This window comes from Nipponia nippon, unplaced genomic scaffold (genome assembly GCF_047370975.1).
Source record: "Nipponia nippon isolate SJK-2023a ecotype South Korea unplaced genomic scaffold, ASM4737097v1 scaffold_62, whole genome shotgun sequence".
NCBI lineage: Eukaryota > Metazoa > Chordata > Aves > Pelecaniformes > Threskiornithidae > Nipponia > Nipponia nippon.
This window is the reverse complement of record NW_028262383.1, coordinates 107,824-133,030: the sequence shown is the minus strand read 5'-3', so window position 1 is coordinate 133,030 and position 25,207 is coordinate 107,824. Positions and strand designations below refer to the sequence as shown.

Here is a 25,207-nt window from a genome sequence, read left to right as displayed (position 1 = left end):
TTGGACTGCCCAGTACTGGAAAGACATTGCCTAGTGGAGCAAGTCCAGTGGGGGAAAACAGGGACACCAGGGTGAGTAGTGGTCTGACACACTTCGAGGACCAGGAGGGGCTGGGAGACTGGGTTTCTTCATCCTTGTCCCTCCCTAGGGGAAGGAGATCATATTGCTATCTGCAACTACTTAGTGTGGGTGTGGATTTTTTTAGAGACAATGGGAGCAAGTATTTCTCAAAGGAGCGCAGTGATAAGACGCAAGGTGATGAGCCTAAGTCGGAACATGGGAAATTTGGATTAGATACTAGGGAATACTTTTTCACCTTTAGGGTATTCAGACTTGGAACAGGCCGCCCAGATTTGCCTAAATATTGTTGAAATTGTTGAAAACTTTACTGAACGAGACCCTATCCAGGTGGCCTGCTTTGAGCGGGGGAAGGACTGGAGACTGCAGAGGTTTCTTCCAACCTACCGTATTCTGTGTGTCTACAAAACTATGCTGAACATACTGGGTTTTCAAACCCGAGATCAGCCTGGAGCTGAGCTTCCAGGAGCTTTATAGAGGAAATGTTAAAGCCACCTTCCTAGAAAGAGGCATCTGTGTGATTCAAAAGTTCCTGTGGGATTTACACACCGACATCTGAACTACTTCGAGTAGAACTGGACATGTTACTTCTGTAAACAGTTATGGAAATTTTTCCACAGGATTGAAAATTAAGCTTGAGATGCAAATTTGGGATGTTTTTGACTACAAAGAGGCCAGAAACTCCTCCTTATCTGTGAAATGCCAACAAAAAAAACCCAACCAAAAACCAAACATCAGAAATCCTAACAGATCAGAATGGATGGAACACATACTTGGCTTCTCAAATTCTAATATTTGAAAGAGATTTAGGAAACGTTGCCTAAACGCTGCTCCAGTTCAGCTGAGGTTGCACGATTCATGCCTCTATTGCCAGGAGACTTTTTAGCCATCTCTGTGCACTGAGATGGAGATCTTTGTGTTTGCTTTTTTGTATGTGTGTTTTTTTGGACTTGTGGTTGTTGTTATTAGCTAGTCTCTGTGGGCTGCTTCATCCTGCTTGTCTTTGTTTGTCATGTTTTGCATGTGGCTCATCTATGCATTATGTTTAGGGAACACTTTGTTTGTTGCTCTGCAACTCACCATTGATTCGCAAATCTCATCTCAGGAGACTGACCAAAACAATAGGAAATTTACTTCCGGCATGATGTTGTTGGTATTTTGCACATTCTGGGCATGCTAAAAAGACTTTTTTCCCTCCTCTAACTAGGTCATCAGAGATTTATGGTATAGTTTGCAAAGCTTCCTGCTTACATCCTACCTGAATAACTACAAGCTCCTGAGAACTTGCGGGAGTCATTATCATCACAGGTGCAGATTAATCTCTCAGCTGGAAGCATGCCAGGTAGATATGGAAGAAAAACGGAGAACAGAAATTCTCAGTCTTTTAACTCTACAAAATAAGTTGTTTTGTCCTCAGCTTTGCTTTCTGGCTCACTATCAGAGCGCCCTACTACAATGAGAAAAGTGCCGGTTGATAGTGAGGTGAGGTTTGTGCAGGATTATCTTTTTTTTTTATTATGTAACTTAGTTGGAAAAATAGGCAAGCTTCAGCATGCAGTCTTTTCTTTGCATTTGTATTTAAGCAAGAGTCTTAAAATAAAAAAAAGAAGATAGGGAGAACTATTTTCCTCGGACTGGATGTGTTAATCAGTTAATTGGAGAAACATTAGTCAGCATCTGTGAAACAGAAGGGGAGTGTTAGAAAGAGAAGGAATAGAAGAAAGGGATTAGATCACCTATGGTTGACTGAGAAAAACAGGCCAAATCAGAGGAGGTTGCGGAACACACCATAACGGGGTGATGTCTTTCCGCAGATGGATTTCAGTGAGGAGGACTTCGGTGCTTAAAGGTGGCAAATAACGTGTAAGAAACTGAAGCAGTTGTATTTCTCAGAGAATTGCATCTATACCTCTTCAAGTGCAGGTGACTGACTAAAATTTTGATAAGTCTATAATATTATCAAATCTAGTGTTTCCAATAGAGCTTGTTCAAAGATCAGAGTAAAAGTATTTTCAGAGAAATATGACCAGTTTTTTAGAGCAGACGCATATGTGTGTAAATTACCTTTAGGCTACATGCTCATGTTCTTTTATTATGAAACCAGTTTAGAAGTTGCCTGTTTGTTTACTGTTTTCATGCTGAAATAATAAGCTAAAGAAGTATGAGAAGAGAGTGACTGGGCTGGAGATATATCATAATGACTTTCAAAAATCACCTATTTTCAATAACATTATATGGTAAAGTGGAATGGACAAGAACAGCTGTGAAACTTATCTATATGTGTTTTAACCTCTTTACAAGAAATATTTTGGGAGTAATTATTATTTCATCAGTTGTATTCATCAATATTCATCATCACTGCATTGAATGTACAGAGAAAACTACTCATCTTGTAGAATTTGCAGTCTATATTGTAAGCTAGAAATACCTGTGCCTACCTGCCCTAGTGAAATAATCTCAGGACTTTGTTCTCTATGGGATATGGTTGGGACTTACCCATAGCAATAAACAAACTTACCTGAAACAGAAAAAAAGTGAAAGCATGTGCTTAGTCATTTGCATTTTAGAAGACTAGCGATACTGACAGAACTGATCGTATTGTCTCAGTGGGGCAGTGTGATCAGCTTTCAGTGGGATGAGCCAATTTGTCTGGAACTTGCATCAGCTAACTCTCCTCCTGCAAATTCAGTCTTGCTCCATCACAGTGTTGTAGGAGGTGAAATGCTGGCTTTTGTCCCATTCATCTGCTGCTGCTCAACAGAAAGACATTCTTTAGGCGAAGTATACAGTCCAGTAACAAAAACAGTTTGTGACCACATGCTAAGGCATCCTTTTCCTTTATTCTCAGCAACACACAAAAGAAATGCTGATGATGGTATGGTACCTTGGAGCACCTTCTGGTGGCTGTTGATAAAAACATGGAAGTTGTGCAATTTTTAAGATCAAAGAACTGTCTGGAAGACATGGTAACCATTAGAAATGTGAAAGTTGAAATTGGCTTAATGAAATGTAGGCACAATAGTAGAAAGAAAGCGTCAGGAGTGATTCACATTATGAGTTAGAAGTTTTATTGATGAGATCAAAGGTTGTAGCAGGAAGTTACAGATGAGCAGAATTGAAATATGAATGTGGCTGAAGGTGAAGAAGCAGCAATGTTTTACGTCTTACATATTCTGCTGTTATGCATAGATAGAAGTTTTTATTTTAATATTTTCCCCTTGGTAATATTTTACTCTTTTCTTTGTTCTAGACAGAAAGTAGAAGACTACATTAAAGTTCTCCTTGTCCATGCTAATTTCTTGAGTTTCTATGCAGCTTTTACATTTGATTACATGTGTTATGTTTTGCCCTTTTCTGCATTTGTTTGTATTAAAATAGCACAGAAGCAAACGAGTTTTGTAATGCTGTTACTCCTCACAACTGTGGAACCTTGATGTTTTGCCTTTGCTTCTTATTGTTCTAGCAATGCTGAACCAGACAGAGGTCAGTGAGTTCATCCTTTTGGGCCTCACCGATATCCAGGGGCTGCAGCACTTTTTCTTCATCTCCTTTCTGTTGCTCTACTTGACTGGTCTTCTGGGAAATGGTGCCATTGTGACCATGGTGATAGCTGAGCCCCGGCTCCACACCCCGATGTACTTCTTCCTGGGGAACTTGTCCTGCCTGGATACTTTCTACTGCACAGTCACTGTTCCCAAGATGTTGACTGGCTTTCTCTTTGGGCATCAGCCCATCTCTTTTGGTGGGTGCTTGGCCCAGCTCCACTTCTTCCACTTCCTGGGCAGTACTGAGGCTGTGCTCCTGGCCACCATGGCCTACGACCGCTATGTGGCCATTTGCAACCCTTTGCGCTACACCCTTGTCATGAGCCCACGGACTTGTCTGCTGCTGGCTGTGGCCAGCTGGTCCACTGGTTTTGTACATGCCATGGTGCACTCAGTCATGACCTCTCAACTGAGCTTCTGTGGCCACAACCACATTCATCACTTCTTCTGTGACATCAAGCCACTGTTGAACTTGGCTTGCAGTAGTACCAGCCTCAACATGGCCCTCCTCAATGTTGTCACCACGTCTATTGCTCTAGGCCCCTTCACTCTCATAGTCCTCTCCTATCTCTATATTATCTCCTTCCTCTTCTATGAAGTCCGGTCCCAGGAAGAAAGATGGAAGCCCTTCTCCACCTGCGCCTCCCACCTCACCGTTGTGGCACTGCTTTACATACCAGTGACCTTCAACTATACACCACCTGCCTCAGGAAGCTTCCCTAAGAGGGATGTGCAAGTGTCTCTCATGTACAGTGCTGTCACCCCAGCTCTGAACGCCTTGAATTACACTCTTAGGAACCAGCAGGTGAGATCTGCCCTGGAAAAAATGTTAGGGAGAAAACGCTTTCCTGGAGGAAAGTGACTAAAACAAGGACAAGGCTCAGAATGTGGTTACTCCACCTCTCGTATTTATAAGGAAAGAGGTCAAAAGGACACTGTATTGCAAGAGACTGAAGAACTACTGATTATCTCGTGTAGTTTAACACATTTAGAATTTAATTCCGTAGATCTAAATCAGAGGAGATATTCAAGGACTTGAGTCTTCTTCCATCATTTTAAGGTGCCTTATGGTACCCCATCTGGTCTCCATCTTCCAAGACAGAAGCATGTGTGTCTCTTGCACAATTTGAGGCATAGCTGACAGCCCCATGCAGTTGTCCTGGATAATCTATGGTATTAAATGACTACTTGACGGCTATGTTGAGGCAGCTGAATGACTCTCCTGTCATTCAGACCTTCTGTAGAGCTGAAGGGAGCTAGCATGTGTCACATTTTGGGTGGGCATAGCCTGAGAATGATATTGTCAACATTTGACTTGAGTCAGCCCTCTGGAGGAATCTGTTTCTTTCCATTAAGTATAAGGGGACCGTAGATTTAAATGTGAACTTAAAAATGGATGTGAGCTTGACCTCTACTAGCTTTAGCAGTGTGGCTTATCTTGCCTAGATTTATATACTTAAATGTATTTATGTGTCTAGCTACTTTTCCAGATTCACATTATGGTCAATGATGAAGCAATTGATTTGCATTTACACAGACTGCTGCAGACATGCTGAATGTCCTCAAAGCATCCTACCCAGACTTTGCCTGTGGATCCAGAACAGAACAGGCCTGTTGCAGGTCCTTTGTCGTACTTCATGCCTGTGAAGTATGGACATTTCTAGTAACACCAGATATCTACTTATACTTAGGCACTAAATCCCAATTTTAATGTGGGGTGCAGCGGTTTATAAGTGCTTCATTTTTAGGTGCTGTGGTTCTTTACACAGACATTCACCACCTTCAGTCGTAGCCTGGACTGCAGTTCCATGTTGAGTTAGATGAAAGGCATATGACATTCTCGGGCACTAGATGTGCTGTGTCTGCCTTTTGGATTAGTGAGGACAGAATAAAGGGGTGCTCTGAATTGTCTGCATAATGGCCTAGATGCAGAGAATGGGGGGCAAACTCCTGGCTGTAGGTATGATTTCTAGAGATGATACCTTGACCCAGTTGGCTATGCCTTTGCAATGCACAGATTTGAGAAAGCTTGACAATTCAGATCCATGCAATAGCATTAAGCATCTGACAGTGAGGCACTTAAAACAGTACTCACTATAAGAGCACAAATGTGATTTGGTTGCCTAAGAAAAGGCATCTATAGACATCATATAAGAGACTTGTGCGTCTTCCACCTGATGCTCTGGAAAGACACAGGAATCCCCTTGGTTCTGCTTCATATGTGCCAATCCTGTGGAACATGCAAGGTGTCAATATAAGATGTGAACAGGCTCCTGGATGTTGGCAACAGACCCTGAAGAGATCCAGGCTTAGATGACGGAAGCATCAAGTGAGGGAGAGGTTCCCCTGCCCTCATGCCGTCAGGCAGAGGGAGGGGACCCAAGAGAAGGAGAAGGATGGATGCGGATCCCAGCCCGGCGCAGCAGGCAAATCCTCTCCCGGCCAACCTCACCCCTTCAGGTGCCCTTACACAACAGGTATGAGGCTCTGGAACCTGAGGGCCCCGAGGATGAAGATACAGACAGGGATCCATCCAAAGGGTTGACTGGGGGAAAGCAGTCAGCCCCGCGCATTACAACGGCCATTGGCGAGAAAAAAGAAGGGTAATTGTCGTAGGTGACTCCCTTCTGAGGGGAACAGAGGGCCCGATATGCCGACTGGACCCATCCCATAGGGAAGTCTGTTGCCTCCCTGGGGCAAGGATAAGAACTATTACCAGGAAGCTCCCCAGGCTGGTGAGATCTTCTGATTATTATCCACTAGTGGTTGTTCAAGCCGGCAGTGATGAGGTAGCTGATAGTGGCATCAAGACAATCAAAAGGGACTTTAGAGAACTAGGGCGATTGCTTGAAGGATCAGGAGCACAGGTGGTGTTTTCCTCCATCCCATCAGTAGCCGAGAAGCATATGGAAAGGAACAGGAAGACCCACCTCATCAACACGTGGCTTGGAGGCTGGTGCCAGCGGCGGAACTTTGGGTTTTTCGACCATGGGGCAGTTTACATGGCACCAGGCCTGCTGGAGACAGATGGGGTTCACCTGTCGCAAAGGGGAAAAAGGATCCTGGCCCAGGAGTTAGCTGGCCTCATTGAGAGAGCTTTAAACTAGATGCGAAGGTGGAAGGGGATAAAACCAGGCTTGCTAGGGATGAGCCTAGGGGTAGCATGCCTGTGTTGGTGAAGAGATCTATAGCCCAACTGAAGTGCATTTACACCAATGCATGCAGCATGGGCAAGAAACAGGAGGCGCTGGAAGCCACTGTGCGGCAGGAAAACTATGATGTGGTCACCATCACGGAAACATGGTGGGATGACGCACATAACTGGAGTGCTGCAATGGATGGCTACAAGCTCTTTAGAAGGGACAGGCTAGGAAGGAGAGGTGGAGGGGTAGCCCTGTACGTTAGGGAGTGTTTTGACTGTCTAGAGCTCAACGACAGTAATGATAAGGTTGAGTGCTTATGTGTTAAGATCAGGGGGAAGGCTAACAAGGCAGATATCCTGGTGGGAGTCTGTTACAGACCACCCAACCAGGATGAGGAAACAGATGAAGTATTTTACAAGCGGTTGGCTGAAGTCTCACAACCCCTAGCCCCTGTTCTTGTGGGAGACTTCAATTTACCAGATATCTGCTGGAAATACAACACAGCAGAGAGGAAGCAGTCTAGGAGGTTCCTGGAGTGTGTCGGAGATAACTTCCTGACGCAGCTGGTAAGTGAGCCAACCAGGGGAGGTGCCGCGCTGGACCTGCTGTTTGCGAACAGAGAAGGCCTGGTGGGCGATGTGGTGGTCGGAGGCTGTCTTGGGCTCAGCGACCATGAAATGATAGAGTGTTCAATTCTAGGAGAGGTAAGGAAGGGGGTCAGCAAGACCGCTACCCTGAAATTTAGAAGGGCGGACTTTGGGCTGTTCAGGAGTCTGGTTAGCAGAGTCCCTTGGGAGCCCGTCCTGAAGGGCAAAGGAGTCCAAGAAAGCTGGACGTTATTCAAGGAGGAAATCTCAAAGGCGCAGGAGCAGGCCGTCCCCATGTGCCGCAAGTTGAGCAGATGGGGGAGAAGACCAACCTGGCTGAACAGAGAGCTTTGGCTAGAACTCAGGAAAAAAAGGAGAGCTTACCGCCTTTGGAAGAAGGGGCAGGCGACTCAGAGGGACTACAAGGATGTTGTGAGGATATGCAGGGAGAAGATCAGAAAGGCGAAGGCGCAGCTGGAACTTAAACTGGCCACCGCCGTTAAAGACTACAAAAAAAGTTTTTATAAATATTTTAGTGACAAAAGGAGGGCCAGGGAGAATCTCCCTCCTTTGTTGGATGCAGAAGGTAACCTTGCCACGAAGGATGAGGAGAAGGCAGAGGTACTTAATGCCTTCTTTGCCTCAGTCTTTAATAGTCAAGCTAGTCATCCTTGGGTTTTTCAGGCCCCTGAGCTGGGAGATGGAGATAGGATGCAGAGTGAAGTCCCAGTTGTCGAAGAGGTGGCAGTCACTGACCTGCTCCTCCACCTGCATGCGCACAAGTCCATGGGGCCAGATGGGATCCATGCAAGGATACTGAGGGAGCTGGCAGAGGAGCTGGCCAAGCGACTCTCCATCATTTATCAGCAGTCCTGGTCAACCGGGGAGGTCCCGGATGACTGGAAGCTAGTAAATGTGACGCCCCTCTACAAGAAGGGTCGGAAGGAGGATCCCGGGAACTACAGGCCTGTGAGCCTGACCTGGGTGCCGGGGAAGGTCATGGAGCAGGTCATCTTGAGTGCCATTATGCAGCAAGTGCGGGACAATTGGGGGATCAGACCCAGCCAGCATGGGTTTATGAAAGCAGTCCCTGGCCCTGTTTCACTAACCTGGTCTCCTTCTATGACAAGGTGACCCGCTTAGTGGATGAGGGGAAGGCTGTGGATGTTGTCTACGTGGACTTTAGTAAGGCCTTTGACACTGTCTCCCACAGCATTCTCCTGGAGAAGCTGGCTGCACACGGCTTGGATGGGTGCTCCCTGCGCGGGGTTAAAAACTGGCTGGACGGCCGAGCCCAGAGAGTGGTGGTGAATGGAGTCAAATCCAGTTGGCGGCCGGTCACGAGCGGTGTTCCCCAGGGCTCAGTACTGGGGCTGGTCCTGTTCAATATCTTCATTGATGATCTGGATGAGGGTATTGAGTGCACCCTCAGTAAGTTTGCAGATGACACCAAGCTGGGTGGAAGTGTCGATCTGCTGGAGGATAGGAAGGCCCTGCAGAGGGACCTGGACAGGCTGGACTGATGAGCCAGGGCCAACTGCATGAGATTCAACAAGGCTAAGTGCCGGGTCACTTCGGTGCACTTCAGTCACAACAATCCCATGCAATGCTACAGGCCAGGGGAGGAGTGGCTGGAGAGCTGCCTGGTAGAAAAGGACCTGGGGGTGCTGGTCGACAGCTGCCTAAACATGAGCCAGCAGTGTGCCCAGGTGGCCAAGAGGGCCAATGGCATCCTGGCCTGTATCAAGAATAGCGTGGCCAGCAGGACCAGGGAGGTGATAGTGCCCCTGTACTCGGCATTGGTGAGGCCGCACCTCGAGTACTGTGTTCCGTTTTGGGCCCCTCACTGCCAGAAGGATATCGAGGTGCTGGAGCGTGTCCAGAGAAGGGCAACAAAGTTGGTGAAGGGTCTAGAGCACATGTCTTATGAGGAGCGGCTGAGGGAACTGGGGTTGTTTAGTCTGGAGAAGAGGAGGCTGAGGGGAGACCTTCTCGCTCTCTACAACTACCTGAAAGGAGGTTGTAGCGAGGTGGGGGTCGGTCTCTTCTCCCTAGTAACAAGTGATAGGACCAGAGGAAACGGCCTCAAGCTGCGCCAGGGGAGGTTTAGGTTAGACATTAGGAAAAACTTCTTCACCGAAAGGGTGGTCAAGCATTGGAACAGGCTACCCAGGGAAGTGGTTGAGTCTCCATCCCTAGATGTATTTAAAGAACGGATAGATACGGTGCTTGAAGACATGGTATAGATGGACTTGGCAGTGAAAGGTTGACGGTTGGACTCGATGATCGTAAGGGTCTTTTCCAACCTTGACGATTCTATGATTCTATGATTCCTTCCTGGTGATGGTGGTGGCTTTGCCCGGGAGAGGCGGTTGGTGCCAGGCCTGTACTTGGCTCCTGGCACAGCATCTGGTCTGGTCACTACATGGTGGGAAGGAAGGGCTCGGCGCTGCTGAGCTCCTCCAAAGCCCTGCAACACCCAGGGCTCCTAACGGGCTGCAGGAGGCCCCTGCAGGAGTGCTATGCCTTCCTGCAAATGTTGCTGGAGATGAGAGTGGGTAGTTTTTGCCCATCTACCCTGTGCCTCTCCCCTGTGGGCATGCAAAGGAAGCCCTGGAAGTTTTCCCAGGCTTTGGCTCCCAGCAGACACCTTCATCTGACTCACATCTCAGCCCAGTGGGGCTCCCAACAGCCTGCAAGGCCAGAGGCATATGGACAAGCCACTCTTTTGCTTCCCAAGGCCTGCCCTCAGCCAGAATGACCTGAGGAAGGGCTTTCCAACTTCTGCAGAGAACAACAGCCCCGCTGGTCCCATACCGCAAAACCAGAACCTGCAGAAAGGCCAAGGAGGAAGGAGGCAAATGTCTGGACAGGAAGGACTCAGCCCAGTGGAGCTTCCAGCATCTTTGAGATTTATTGCTGCCTGTAACCCACGTGTGCACAGCCATCCAGGGGAGCAGCCCTGCTGGAAACCATCTAGTAGGGGCTGGACCCCTGACAAGGAGAACTGGGGGCATGGGGCAGATCTGGTCTTCAGGGCCAACCCCGGCATGTTCTGATACCACCTTTTGCATGTTCCCTCTTCTTGATAAACATGTGCACAGGAAGACCCCTTCTGTGGCTCATACTTCCTGATCACGGTCCTTCTGGAAAAAGCCACCAGTTCCTGCGCAATCTGCAGTGGGATGACATAGGGATGTCTCTCTCTTGGAGAGACATGGCTGGGCTGTTCTGCTGGATTATCTCAGGAAAAGGACTGACACCTGCCCGATGACACCATGGCGGTGACATCCTTACTCCCAATTGCCCCTCTTCCCACTGGTGCTGGTTGTATTTGCAGGTGAGGAACTGCCAGTTCAGGTAAAATTTCTTGGTCGAAATCCTGCTGGTCAATGCCACATCCTAGATTGGCACCTACAGAATGTGCCACTGGGCCTGAAAGAGGGAAGGATGCATCTCAGGAGCTCTCCAGCTTCGGGAGCAGAGGGCAGAGGGGCTCCCAGGTGACTAACGAGAGGGAAAAGTTGCCGCAGTCTCCAAAAAAGGGGAAAAAGGACTACCTGGGGAACGAAGGAAAGGTGATGATAAACTGGAGCAAGTTCAGCGGAGGATCCGTAGGATAGTCAGGGGGCGGGGGCTCTGGCCTTGTGAGGAGAAGCTGAGGACCCAAGGTGTGCTTAGCTGGGAGAAGAAAAGGCTTTGCGGGGATCTAATAGGAGCCTCCCAGTGCCTACAAGGAGGCTACTGAGATGGCTGGGGGATGAGAGCCGACGGTCAGAAATTGAACGGGCAGTTTGTGACTGGCTAGAGGAACAAAAGGATCACCCAGAGGGTGCCTAAGCAAGGGAACAGGGGTCCAGAGAGGCTGTGAAATGTCTGTCCTCAAGGTATTTTACGACCCGAGAGGACAAAGCGCCCATCAGCTGGTGTGAGCCCGCTTGAAGCACTCTCTGGCTCCCTGAAAGGCCTTCCCAGGCAGAAGGGTTGATTGGAGTGTAAAGTGGTGACAGGGAGAGAGAGGATTTTGTGGGTGCATGTTTGAAGATTATCCAAGAGCATGCAGAAGATTATCCAAGGCATGCAGAATGCGAGTTCAGTAGGGGAGAGTGGAAATGTGGGAAGCCTCCAGCCATGTTTCATCTTCTAAGCCTCCCTAGCTAGGGGTGGCAGCTGGGGCATGCAGCAAGAGAGAACAGGCTGTCAGGAGTGGGACTCGAACCCACGCCTCCCTGTGAGACTGCAACCTGAATGCAGCGCCTTAGACCGCTCGGCCATCCTGACGTGCTGCTGCTCTTGGCGTTGCCGTTGCCGTTGCCGTTGCCGCTGCTGCTGCCGCTGCCGCTGCTGCCTCTGCCACTCCTCCCCCCGCAGCTGCCAGAGCCAGCCCAGCTCAGCCAGCCTCCTCCGGGCACTGCTGCAGGGGGAGCTGGCTCCAGGGAGCACCCTTGCCCTGCTCCCACCAAGGGCTGCTGACAGGCAACCGCAGCTCCTACACGCACTTCCGACCACCCAGTACCCAGCACTCTTTTTGTTCCTTCCTCCTCTCTCTGTCTGGTGCTTTCTGCCCTTTCTGGAATATGTTTTCACAGAGGGGCCACAGGCTGTTGCTGATGGCTCAGCTGTGTTGATATGCAGTGGGTCAAGCACTGTGGAGCTGGAACTGGCTGTGTCCGACAACAGGGCAGCCCCTTACCTTGTCTGCACAGAGGCCAACCTGCAGCACCCCCTAACCCCTCCACTTCCAAAACCTTGCCATATGGAGCCGACACAACGTCCACTGGGAATACCATAGGGCATAACACTGAGCTAGCACAGGTCTCCCTGTGCCCCAGACGGAGGCGCATTCACGCTGTCCCAGGCTAACGTGTGCTGGCATAATGTGCCCTTTGGTCGAATTTAAAAGGGCACAGCAACTAGCCTGTGGCTGATTTCTTCTTAGGCACCGGATATGTCCATATCTTGTACACTTGCCTAGTGTACATCAGCTCGGCAATCGGTGAGCTGAAAAGCAGGCAATGCTAGGGTAACGATTCTCTACCCTGTCGTATAATGTGCAAGTAGGCCAGGTGGATCATTTCTAGCAGAGGTTGCTCTTGAGCCTATATAACTTGAGTTGGATATGAGCATCTGCCACATGCTCCAGTGCTGCATGCCCACAAGTAATCTCTGCTTGGTGCAGGACTCTAGCCTGCTTTTGCCAAGGCGGGCCTTGCTAAAAGCCCGGCCTGTGTCTGCTGGGCTAGTCATACCCGCCTGCTCTCAGGCAGACCTGTGGCTGGCTGTCAAGGGGAGCGGCTCGACCACCCGTGTGCCCAGAAGCACATCTGGAAAGGCAGCCCCCACTCACCACATACAGGGAAGAGGCAGTTTTTGACAGCGTCATTCCCCGCTGGGTTCTCGTATTGCTCTGTGATTGCCTGACGACCATTGCTTGGACACCGTCATGCCCGCATGTTCTCAGTTCTCCCTCCGATGGGCTGTCCACTTCCTTTGGACCAAGAAGTGTTCGGATATAAAAAGATACACCATGCAGCGGTATCCACGTTTATGGAATGAACGGAAGCACCTAGCGCAACCGTATGTTCTTGTGGACGGCCCATCGCCTGCAGAGCCAGAGGTGACCTCACAGTCGACATCCAAGCCATCTTCTGGCCTCTGGCCCATCAGGTACTCAGATAGCAGGGAGCTCCCTTTGGGTCAGATAGATACCCATGCCGTCCTCCTGCCGGTGAATCAGGCTCGGTTTGAAGACACTTGCCAGACAAGGAGGACTTCTGGAAGAGGCCACTCTCGATCGTCTTTGAAGGGCTCAACTTGGCAATTGAAAGGTCATGGCCTGGCCAAGAGAAGGATGCAATTCATTCTGGAGCTCTCACTCTTTTTGTTCCTTCCTCCTGTCCCTGTCTGGTGCTTTCTGCCCCTCCCGGAACACGTTTTCACAGACGTTCTCGGTGTTGCTGGAGGCAGCTGGAACCAGCTCTGTGGAGCTGACACAGGGCAGCCCCTTACCTCTTCTCACAGAGGCCACCCTGCAGCACCCCCTCTCCCCTCCACTACCAGCACCTAGCCACATATAGCCAATACGGTGCCCATTGGGCATACCTGCTCAGCCCTGCTCCTGGCTGGACCTGCGCGTGGGCAAGGCAGCAAAGAGACTAGGATGGAGAAAACCCCCAGGTGGTCAAGCTGATCGCACTGGTGTTTGCCAAAATAGCACCAGCCTTGTCCTTCTCCCCACCTGCAGATCCCTGGAGGTTGTGCTTGTGGCTGGGAAGTTGGGATTGAGCTGCCTGATGGGAAGGGAGAAACACCTGTGTCTCCAGGCCGCTCACTGCCTTTTGGGGAGAGCTCCGCCTGCTGCTCCACACCCACCCGCCTGCCTTGCTGAGGGGCACTTTGGGAGTGCTGGCTCCTCAGAAGGCAAAGGAGAAAGAAGGCAGCAGCGGCAGAGAGAAGGAGCTGAGGGAACAGGAGGCCTATGGGCATGGGTGCCCAGAGGGCTGCAGCAGTGCAGGTTAAAACTTGCTGGGAGAGGCAGCAGCTGCCAGGCGCAGGGGAAAAAGAGCAATTAGCAGAGGATGGTTTCGATCCATCGACTTCTGGGTTATGGGCCCAGCACGCTTCCGCTGCGCCACTCTGCTCCCCCCAGCGCCTTGGCTGGGACCTCCCGCAGCCCTGCCTGATGCTCCCTGGCACTGCCAGCACTCCTGCCTCCTTCCCTTCCTCTTACCTGTGACCTCACCTGCGCAGGAAAATTGTCTCCCTGGAAACTTTGCCTGCTTGGGGCCTGTGGTGGGTAGCTCAAGGGTCTTGCTTTGTCCTTCTCCCCACACCTCCTGCGCAGAACCCTGCAGGGGGACTTCCTCTTTGACCACCCGGGCTGGCTCTGCAGGCGCTGAAGGGAACCGCCGGCGCGAGAGGGCAGCCCTGTTGCTTTGCAGGGCGGAGAGGAGCTGCTCTCCAGCGAGCTCATGAGGGCTGCAACCTGTCACGTCCCACCTGGGGGAAGAGGGCGAGTGACTAAGATTCGCAAATCCTCTCGGTGTGGATTAAGGTGAGCCAACACTCAAGGTCCGTACGCAAACACCAGCTTTAATGGAAAGCTTCTACAGAAACAAGTATCGAGTACGAATATTGGATGCTCGCCAGCCCTCTCGCAATTATATCTACCCCGGCTATGCGGCTAAGCTATGCAGCTTTATGGAAAATTGAGGTAGGCCGTGCAGTACTTCACGACAATTTAACCACCTTAACAGCTTAACAACCTTAGGAGAGGTGAAAGAGAGAGGGGGAGAGAGAGAGAAAGAGGAAAGAAGAGGAGAATCACCGGTCCTGGATGCAGCGCTGGACCTGCCAACGGGGGTATTCACTCCCTATTTATAGATTTCCGTCTCGGGACCTCTGGAACCTTCTCTCGTCCCAGTTCCAGGAGTGGTAGAGATACCAGTCGAATTCAGAGGGGCAACCAGTCAAACCAAGAGGAGTGATACCAGGTCCCTCCCCCAGGCCCCATGTGTGGGGAGAAATAAGACACTTCATAGACCGCGGGGGGTGGGGCCGAGGCAAGACCGTCCCACCTTCGCAGGACTCCCTCCCTCAGCCCCACTCCTGGTACTGTCCGGTCCTGCAGTCCTAGCGACCGCTGCTCTACGTTGTGGTTTTAGCAGCCGTTGAGCACCAAGGCTGTTTGAGACATCTCGTTGTTTTGCACTAGCGGTTCTCTACACCACCCTGCTTGGCAATTCAGCTCCCAGGGGGCTGGGGGACTGTGCCCGGCGTAAAAGTCAGTTCTTTGCTGGCCAAGGAGGCAGACAAATTGCATAGCAGTTAGTGCCTTGCCTTTCATACCAGCTGGGAGGGCCTTGCCCTGCCCGTGCTGCGCTGTAGTCCTACAGAGCTCCTGGCTTGTCCTCCCTCCTGGCACAGCCCCGCCCTTGCTGCTCCCAGACAGCCAGCTGCTGCCCCCGCCACCATGCAGGGTGCCAAGAGAGCCAGAGAAAATCCCCAAGGCTGTTTGAGACATCTCTCGTTGTTTTGCACTAGCAGTTCTCTACACCACCCTGTGGCTCAAACAGCAGTGCGGTCTGAGTTCCGTATTTTACATCTTCATCTTCAGTGGTGATTCGAATGCAGGGGATAGAGGCAGAAAAGAGAGGCCAAGAGCTTAGAATCATAAACCAAACTACTGCAAGGCCTATTATCACTGCCAGAAATATCGTTAAAATCATAATACCAATATTTACAAGCCATTTTCCCCACCCCAGGAGTCCAAGAGACCACAGGGCAGGGCTGGCCCAGCTGGACTGGGTGGTGGCCAGTCTTAAACCTGTCCTTTGGTTGCATTGCCTGGAAAGCTCTCCGGTCTGCTCGGACACCTCTCTCATCTTCTTTTGTGCTTCTTCTGTGGCGGTAGTTGCGTTCTGAATGGTTAGACAGCATTCTCCATCGGTGAGATTTAACATGCCACATACTCCCTGCTCTTTTAACATTAACATATTTAAAGCTAATCTGTTTTGTAAAGTCATTTTAGACACTCGTTGGACTGTTTTTTTCCCCAAAAGCACATCTGGTCCAATCGCTCAAGACATGTACTTGCCAGGTCAGGTTCTCTAAGACAAACTGGTGTCTTTAAGGGGTTACATATGTAAATATATCTTCTAACATCGGAGACGTTGTCATGCCCCAGGTATAATAATCGGGTACTCGGACTCCCTGCACTGTCCATTCGGGCCGCACCTGGGGCTCATCACCTTCCGGTGCTTTCTGTTTTGGTGAGGCGCTGAGAAATTGAACACTGTAGAAGGACACGTTGTAGGAACTCCTGTTCCACATTGTAATCTCGCATATTGCCTCACATTGAGATGGGAATATATTTTTCCATTTGAACATCCCCATAACCTTCCTCGTGGGGCAGGGTACCACACTCTACTACCTTGGGAACCATTGTCCCTGCGTACCCAAGTACCCTGTAGGTCCTGTCCCACACCTTTTGGTGTTCTGGACCAGAGCTTGTGGGAATACCGCACCTGACTGCAGTTTCTCCCGTTTCCCGGGTAAGGTGCACCTACTGTCCAAATTTTGGAAACCCCGGGAAGGGTATCGGAAGTGCACATATCACAAAAGGCTCGGAGTTCAGGGATGTACCATGTCTCAATGGGGTTTCCTGCACCCGTGGTGCAATTTACAGTTCATCCACTGGGAGTATCCTGGGAGGGGGCTTCAACATAATTCTCATCAACTGGATGGTTGGGGTCAGTGTCTCCATACGACATACGTTTGATAAACCAAGCCCACTCATATCGGGTTCTATTAATTTTACCATATTCCTGGCCTGGGTGATTCGGAATCTGTACACACCATGCAGGAGACCACCTAACAGTATAGGGGTGCTCAAAGGTTCCGTTTCAGGAGGTGGAGGCCAGTAGGGGATTTGGGTACATGATATCCTATGGGGATTCGCACAGTGAGTCTGGCTCCACCATTCACCTGACTTCTTACTGGCCCTTTCTCTTCACCTAACTTGCCTACCTTGTAAAGGGGGAGAAGAATTTCCCATCCATGCAGGCAATTCCGGGACGAGGCAAGAACAAGTGCTGTAGGCAACGGGGTTTTGCCGAGTCCCTGGGCGGCTGGAGGGACCCTATCTATGGAGCCGAGTCCCACAGCTGCAGCGTGGTCAAAAGGGATGGCGCTCCGCAGTTGGCAGGATTCAAACCTGCGCGGGGAAACCCCAATGGATTTCTAGTCCATCGCCTTCACCACTCGGCCACAACTACCTGCTCTAGTCCCCTCTGACCTGCTGATCATAGGCCCTCTGCAATGACACCTGCCTCCCTGGCAGTTTCAAGGCCAGGCCTCATGCGAAGCCCTGCGGTTCAGACCTCCACTGAACATGACGGGCACCTGGTGCCAGGGTTTCCCTTTTCCTTAAGATGCTGCACCATCCAGGCAGGCTACCGCTCCAGCTCCCAGCGCCTTGTCCACAGCCGGGCACCTGGGATATCCTGCCACGGGGGATGTTTTCACTCCCAAGACGGCATCTCATCTGCTCCCAGGGAAGAAATGGAGGCTGCTGTGTGGAGGCAACCAGGGATGGCCGTGACTGTGGGGTGGGCTATTAGACCCCGCTTTGCTTCTCAGATTTATCTAAATAAATAATTTATCTATTTATATTTATCTAAATAAATAATTTTTTTGTCGTCTTGTGGGGAAGCATCGGAGGTGGAAAGCTGCTGTATGGAGTCCTGTACGACAGGTGGCAGAAACTACTGAAGGAGAAGGTGAATCGAGTCAGTTTGCAGAGGTGAAAGCCATCCAGCTGGCTTTAGATATTGCTGAACGAGAAAAGTGGCCAACGCTCTATCTCTATACTGACTCATGGATGGTGGCAAATGCTCTGTGGGGGTGGTTGCGGCAATGGAAGCAGAGCAACTGGCAGCGCGGAGGCAAACCCATCTGGGCTGCCGCATTGTGGCAAGATACTGACGCCCGGGTAGAGAACCTGGTTGTAAAAGTACGCCACGTAGATGCTCACGTACCCAAGACTCGGGCCACGGAAGAACATCAAAACAATCAGCAGGTGGATCAGGCTGGTAAGATTGAAGTGGCTCAGGTGGATCTGGACTGGCAACATAAAGGTGAATTATTTCTAGCTCGGTGGGCCCATGACACCTCAGGCCATCAAGGAAGAGATGCAACATATAGATGGGCTCGCGATCGAGGGGTGGACTTAACCATGGACACTATTGCACAGGTTATCCATGAATGCGACACATGCGCTGCAATCAAGCGAGCCGAGCGGTTCAAGCCTCTTTGGTATGGAGGACGATGGCTGAAATATAAATATGGGGAGGCCTGGCAGATTGATTACATCACACTCCCACAAACCCGCCAAGGCAAGCGCCATGTGCTTACAATGGTGGAAGCAACCACCGGATGGCTGGAAACATATCCCGTGCCCCATGCCACCGCCCAGAACACTATCCTGGGTCTTGAAAAGCAAGTCCTGTGGCGACATGGCACCCCAGAAAGAATTGAGTCAGATAACGGAACTCATTTCCGAAACAGCCTCATAGACACCTGGGCCAAAGAGCATGGCATTGAGTGGGTATATCACATCCCCTATCACGCACCAGCCTCCGGGAAAATAGAACGATACAATGGACTGTTAAAGACTACACTGAGAGCAATGGGCGGTGGAACATTTAAACATTGGGATACGCATTTAGCAAAGGCCACCTGGTTAGTCAACACCAGGGGATCTGCCAATCGAGCTGGCCCTGCCCAATCAAGACTTTTACGTACTGTGGAAGGGGATAAAGTCCCTGTAGTGCACATAAAAAAATATGATGGGGAAGACAGTCTGGGTTACTCCCGCCTTAGGCAAAGGTAAACGCATTCGTGGGATTGCTTTTGCTCAAGGACCTGGGTGCACTTGGTGGGTGATGCGGGAGGATGGGGAAGCCCAATGTGTACCTCGAGGAGATTTGATTTGGGGTGAAAATAGCCAATGAACTGAATTATATAATGTTAGTTGCTATATAATACTGGATGTCATCACTTCTGTGATTACTATATGACATATCAACAGTATACAGCAAGAATCACCCAAACTAACGAAGAATGAGCTCTGAGGAAACCAAGCAAAGTGCAGAGATGATAGACCTATGACGTGTCTTCACTTCATCGTTAGCACTGCGGCACCACGTACTACCTCTCCTGCCCAGAAAGACCGTTATGACAGATGAATCCCAAAGTCATAAACTGAATGAACTCAACAAGTGTTCTAGAGGGATAGCATATAGACTAACGGAATGATACTCGTGTGTTGTATCAAAGGAAAGGAAGGGGTGGTCGTTAATGAGGATGTGTTGGATAATGTGGGACCTGGGCATGATGTAAATGTTATGGAATAAGGGGTGCATACTGTCCTGGTTTCAGCTGGGATAGAGTTAATTTCCTTCTTGGTAGCCGGTATGGGGCTGTGTTGTGGCTTTAGGATGAGGACAATGTCGATGATACAGTGCTGTCCCCTTCTTGCTGTTCCCCCACTTGCTAAGTGGCGCTCACAGTGGTCAAGGACTTTTCAGCTGCCCATGCTCTGCCGGGTGCACAAGAAGCCGGGAGGGGGCACAGCCAGGACAGCTGACCCAGGCTGGCCAAGGGGCTATTCCATACCATGTGACGTCATGCTCAGTATATAAGCTGGGGGAGTTAGCCGGGGGAGGGGCAACGATCGCTGCTTGGGGGATGGGCCGGGCATCGGTCGGCGGGTGGTGAGCAACTGTAGAGTGCATCGCTTGCTTTGTATTACTATTGTACTATTATTACTTGGTTTTATTATTATTGTTATTATTACTATTACTACTGTTCTATTTTTATTTTACTTTAGTGAGTGCTGGCAAGATCTCAGATCCATGAGGTGTCTTCCCTGCTTTGTTAGCAATGAGGGCCATGTTGTGGAAGCTCTCTTTGGAGGTGAGCTGCTGTAGTTTCAGGTGTAGGGAAGACAGCTGGTGACGCTGTGCTGCTTGGGATGTCAGAGCGAGACCAGGCTCTTAAGTTCTGCTCAACAACCACCTAACAGTGGACCCCTTATCACGGCCCATACTCAGCACTGGTCCGTTCCCTTCCCCCGACTTGCCCACCTTGTCAATGGGAGCAGAATTTCCCATTAATCCAGGAATTTGGGGGGGGAGGGGCGAGGACAAGTGCAGTAGGCAAGGGGGTTTTGCTGTCTCCCTGGGCACCACGTACAGTGTGGAGCTGAGCCCCACAGCTGCAGTGGGGTCAACTGCAGGCAGCCCAAAAGGCGACTGCGCGCCGTAGTTGGCAGGATTCGAACCTGCGCGGGGAAACCCCAATGGATTTCTAGTCCATCGCCTTCACCACTCGGCCACAACTACCTGCTCCAGCCCTCTCTGACCTGCTGATCATAGGCCCTCTGCAACGACGCCTGCCTCCCTGGCAGTTTCAAGGCCAGGCCTCATGCAAAGCCCTGCGGTTCAGACCTCCACTGAGCATGACGGGCACCTGGTGCCAGGCTTCCAGAGCCCTTGAGGGGCGTAACCCCAGGGGCTACAGCTGCAGCTCCCAGCGCCTTGTCCTCAGCCGGGCATCTGGGATATCCTGCCATGGGGGATGTTTTCGCTCCCAAGACGGCATCTCATCTGCTCCCAGGGAAGAAATGAAGGCTGCTGTGTGGAGGCAACCAGGGATGGCCGTGACTGTGGGGTGGGCTATTAGACCCCGCCTTGCTTCTCAAATTTATCTGAGGGGGACTCCAAGCCTGCTGTGAGCACTAGGGTGGAGACGCTCCTGCAGGGAAGATGGTGACCTCCTGGCAACACCTCCAGCCTCTTGGGGACGTAAGGTGGTGTCAACCCTTGAACAAAACCCACAACTGCCGTGCAGGTTGTGGGTGTGTAGAGGGAACGGTTTGCAAGAGTGGGAGAGATCTATGGAAAGGGCAAGGTGGAGCCTGGCTGAGGAAAAGTGTGGACGGGAAAGGGAGAATAAATGGGAGGTGTGGATGACTTAAAGGGAGATAGGAGAGACTTTGTTTTTGTGGAACAGGAGTGTCTAGGTCTTTTTCCAGCTCCGGCCAGCATTGTCCAATTCCTGAACATGGACTAAAATACCAAGCGGCCTGCAAAACTGATCATTTCCATCACTAGATGAAAGTAGCTCCTGTTCCCTTTTGGCTCTGGAGCAGGACTTATTGGGAAATGGCGTTGAGTAGTTGGTACGGAGGTAGTACATGTGGCAGTGCGTGTCTGCATGCAGAGCAAGGGTAGGAGGTGGCTGCAGTCGAGAGGCTGAGCATGAGGAGTGACTTGAGGAAGTGGGGGCGGGTGGTGCTGGAAGGAGGAGGTCAGCCAATGTGTGAAGTGGAGGAGCAGGAGGCAGGCCAGGCTCTGATCTGGAGGAGCAGGAGGCAGCGCTGCCCACAGGTGCGTTGGTGGTATAGTGCTGAGCGGAGCTGCCTTCCAAGCAGTGGATCCCGTTTCTATTCCTGGCCAATGCTGGCAGACGTCTCTTCAGCCTGGCTCCAGGGTGCCTTATATCTTCTGCAGGTAGCCTCTCCTGCTGAAATACCACCCAGCTTTCCCCTGAGGGTTCAAGCCATTCCCCTCGCCTCCCTGTAGCCTTGAGACCAACTGAGACCTGTGCTTTCTGCCTGCAGGGAGGGCTGCAGGCTGGGCTTCAGACTGCGGTGCTGGTGCAGGAGCCAGGAGAGAGGCATTTTAGTCCTGGAACTGGTGGTGCTGCTAGCTGCAACTGGCAGGAAAAGCATGCTGCTGTGGCAGGGTACAAATGAAGATCAACAATGCCTAGGTAGTCACCAGGGCACAGACTGTGCTTCATGAGGCCACCTATGCAATTTTGGAGTGCGGTGGGAGGAGGTCTATTGGCTCAAAGGCCTGTCTGTCTGATCTGAAGTCACCCTGGAGATGCTGACCTACCCCGTCCAGGATCCGGCATTGCAGAGACATCCTGAAGGTTACTGGAACTGGGTTTAATGATATTCCTGGTAGCTGAGAACTGAGGCACCCTCATTTTTCGCAGCTTATGGCCTGTGGGCCGAGGGAAACACAAGGAGCCTCTCTCAACAAGACTTTCTACCTGAAGGGGACGAAGCTTCCTAAGCCTCCGATTCCAAGGTTGCTTAAAGAAAAAAACAACGTTCTTTGCTGTGCTCTCAGGGTTGTATGGGGGGGTTGTGTTAGCACAGTATTTACAGACTCGCACTCTGTCGTCAGCAATGCTACAAGTCGGTGGAACTACAAAGAGGGGGATCGTGGCTGCGCCTGCTCCGTTCCCTACTGAAATGCCCACCCTAACCCCACCTTGCAGTCACACTGCCTACGTCCAGACCTGAAAACCAGCGCTTTCCTCCTTTCCACTCCGTACCCATCCCCTGAGTTTATTTCCACAGCACCAATGAAACGGCGAATTGCAATGGCTGTTTTTCATATGAAGATTGCGAACAACAATTGAGAGGACCTATCAAAAGGTCTGTATTAACATTCACATCTGACCAGTGGGGACACTGACCACCCTCACAGTAAAACAGGGTTACTATGTGTGACATTTCTTGTATTTCCACCTCTGTCCATCGCCTCTTGCCCTCTCACTGGGCACCACTGACAAAAGGATGGCGCTCTCTTCTTTACTCTGCCTGTCCACCCTCCCATCCCAGCTGTTTAGACAGACGCCTAAGATGCCACCTCAGCCTTCCCTTCCCCAGGCTAACCAACCCCAGCTCTCCCAGCCTGTCCTTGTATGACAGATGAGCCAAGTCCTTGATCACCTCAGTGTCCCTTTGGCAGGGCGGACAGAGCCCTAGCTGTGCAGGAGGTGGAATCAGCCACACAGCGACACCCATGGAGTCCCTATGAAGGCACCTGGCATGCCGATGTCCAGGTCTCCTGCAGAGGAAGGAAACTTTGCAGAAGGCTTTCCACTTGCTTCCGGAAGCAGATTAGTCCAAGAGAGAAAGCGGAAGCAACAGCATTCAGTCAGGGGAAGACGTGCACCTGCCCCAGAGCCGATGCACCTTAAGCAGCAATGACTGCTGAGAGGCTTTGGTGGCGCAGTGTTGAGGAGAGTAATGCATCATCTGGGAGACTAAGCAGCGACACTGGATCTCGCTTTGTGCTTCGCTGCACGCTTGCATGTAGGGGGCCTTGGTTTACTGCTGAGCAGCTTAGGTGCTTTTTTCCTCCAAAACAACTGTGAGCAGCAAGGTGCATCACCAAAAGGAAAGGAGCTATAAAACCTGACTTCCAAATGCCAGGGCTCTGGCTGAGATTCAGGCTCAGAAAGGCAAGTTGTCCCAGCATGTTTCTGAAGGCACCCTCCACAACTCAGCTGAGCACGCGTGTCCGTTATTTCCTGCGGCCTCAGAAGTGTTGTCACCTCTGCCCAGTTCATAAGCCTGCTTCTGTCCTCTGTCAGGGGGTACTCAGGGCAGGCAGTGAAAAGTCACTGCTTCCTGAGCGTACGTGCAAGACACACTGGGTGCACTGGCAGAAGAAATTATGTTAGCTCTTGAATGCTTTCCATGGTGGTACTCAAGGGTGACGCTCAGAGATACCACAGGGCCGTGATGACTGGGTTACAGACTCACACTCCATTTCCCGAGGCTTTTTGGTCTTTCTCTTGCCCGCTTGCTTATTTTTGGTGCATTGGAGCTCCACCCTCAACTGGCGGTAGAGCTCGGGACAGAGTCCAGTTGCTCTTCCTTGCAGAGCAGGTGGCTAGCTGAGGGGGGAGAAGAACAAACCAGCACCAGTCTCCAGCTACGCTGCACAAAGTCTTTAATGAGAAGGAGCAAATGCAGTGGCACAGAACAGAGTGCCACTGAGAACACGCAGGCATGATGGTGTCCAAAATGGTTGTCAGGCAATCACAGAGCAATATGAGAACCCACGGGGAATGACGCTGTCAAAAGTTGCCTCTTCCCTGTATGTAGAGAGTGGGGGCTGCCTTTCCAGATGGGCTTCTGGGCACACGGGTAGGGTTGGCTGGTCCTGACAGCCAACCACAGGTCTGCCTGAGAGCAGGTGGGTAGGACGGGGTCAAGAAATGGCTGTCAGCCCAGGAACAGGTAATGGGTAGAGTCCTGCAAAACAAATTACTTATGGGCATGCAGCGTGGCATGTGGCAGATGCTCGTATCCAACCAAGTTATATAGGCCAAGAAACCTCTGCTAGAAACGATCCACCTGGCCTACTTGCACATTATACGACAGGGTAGAGAATCGTTACCCTAGCATTGCCCGCTTTTCACTCACCGATTGCCGAGCTGATGTACACTAGGCAAGTGTACAAGATATGGACATATCCGGTGCCTAAGAAGAAATCCAGGCTAGTTGCTGTGCCTTTTTAATTCAACCAAAGGGCACATTATGCCAGCACACGTTAGCCTGGGACAGCGTGAATGTGCCTCTGTCTGGGGCAGAGGGAGACCTGTGTTAGCTCAATGTTATGCCCTACGGTATTCCCAAAGGGCACCGTATTGGCTATATGTGCCTAGGTGTTGGTAGTGGAGGGGAGAGGGGGTGCTGCAGGGTGGCCCCTGTGAGACAAGGTAAGGGGCTGCCCTGTGTCAGACACAGCCAGTTCCAGCTCCACAGTGGACCCAACGCACGACACAGCTGAGCCATCAGCATGCCACTTGGGCAGCTAAAGGAGTGTGGTGTGAAGGAGTCAAGTTGAGCCCGGGACAGGGGAGAGGAAAGGCGCTGTTTTAGGTTTGTCTTGTTGTTTCTCACTGCGTGAATCTGTCTTGATTGGCAAGAAATTAATTGTCCCCAAACCAAGCCTGATTCACCTGCAACAATTTTTGCTAGGCCTTGTCCCTGTGTTTATCTTGACCCATGAGTTTTCTCATCCTGTTTTCAGGGCTCTGCATCCCCCGAGGGTGGGGAAAGGCGTGAGCAAGTGGGTGGGTGTTCGTCTGTGCTTAAACCACCACAGGTACATACACACAAACACAGGTACGCTTGCACAGGGCATGCACAGCTGGCACACGCATAAACGCCGATGGGGAGCGGCACCATTACCAGCACGCAGCAGCTCGCGTTTCCCTAGCCAACATCTCACACACAGAGAAGCGTGCGCGCACACCCCCACCCGCACCCCCACACGCACGCTGGATGTGGGCTGCTGGAGGTGCGTTGGTGGTATAGTGGTGAGCATAGCTGCCTTCCAAGCAGTTGACCCGGGTTCGATTCCTGGCCAACGCAGGGAAACTTTTCTTCAGCGGGGCTCCACAGGGCCTTGCCTCTCCTGCGCCAAAAGAGCCCAGCTTCCCTCAGCAAGTGCAGCTGCCGTAGGGTGGTCGAGCC

The 25,207-nt window shown here is 51.0% G+C and overlaps 1 protein-coding gene and 4 non-coding genes across 5 annotated transcripts; 2 read left to right on the top strand and 3 right to left on the bottom strand.

Annotated features, from left to right (window-relative positions):
• Positions 1 to 3,543: 3,543 nt before the first annotated feature.
• LOC104008530 (olfactory receptor 12D2) lies at positions 3,544 to 4,485 on the top strand. The gene has a single exon (XM_009464065.1). The coding sequence runs from the start codon at positions 3,544 to 3,546 to the stop codon at positions 4,483 to 4,485; it is 942 nt and encodes a 313-aa protein (XP_009462340.1).
• Positions 4,486 to 11,551: 7,066 nt separating this feature from the next.
• On the bottom strand, positions 11,552 to 11,634 carry TRNAL-CAG (transfer RNA leucine (anticodon CAG)). Its single transcript has one exon. It is a non-coding gene; the product is annotated as a tRNA-Leu (tRNA).
• A 5,413-nt stretch (positions 11,635 to 17,047) lies between these two features.
• On the bottom strand, positions 17,048 to 17,129 carry TRNAS-AGA (transfer RNA serine (anticodon AGA)). Its single transcript has one exon. It is a non-coding gene; the product is annotated as a tRNA-Ser (tRNA).
• A 3,047-nt stretch (positions 17,130 to 20,176) lies between these two features.
• Positions 20,177 to 20,258, bottom strand: TRNAS-AGA (transfer RNA serine (anticodon AGA)). Its single transcript has one exon. It is a non-coding gene; the product is annotated as a tRNA-Ser (tRNA).
• Positions 20,259 to 25,033: 4,775 nt separating this feature from the next.
• TRNAG-UCC (transfer RNA glycine (anticodon UCC)) lies at positions 25,034 to 25,105 on the top strand. Its single transcript has one exon. It is a non-coding gene; the product is annotated as a tRNA-Gly (tRNA).
• Positions 25,106 to 25,207: the final 102 nt, after the last annotated feature.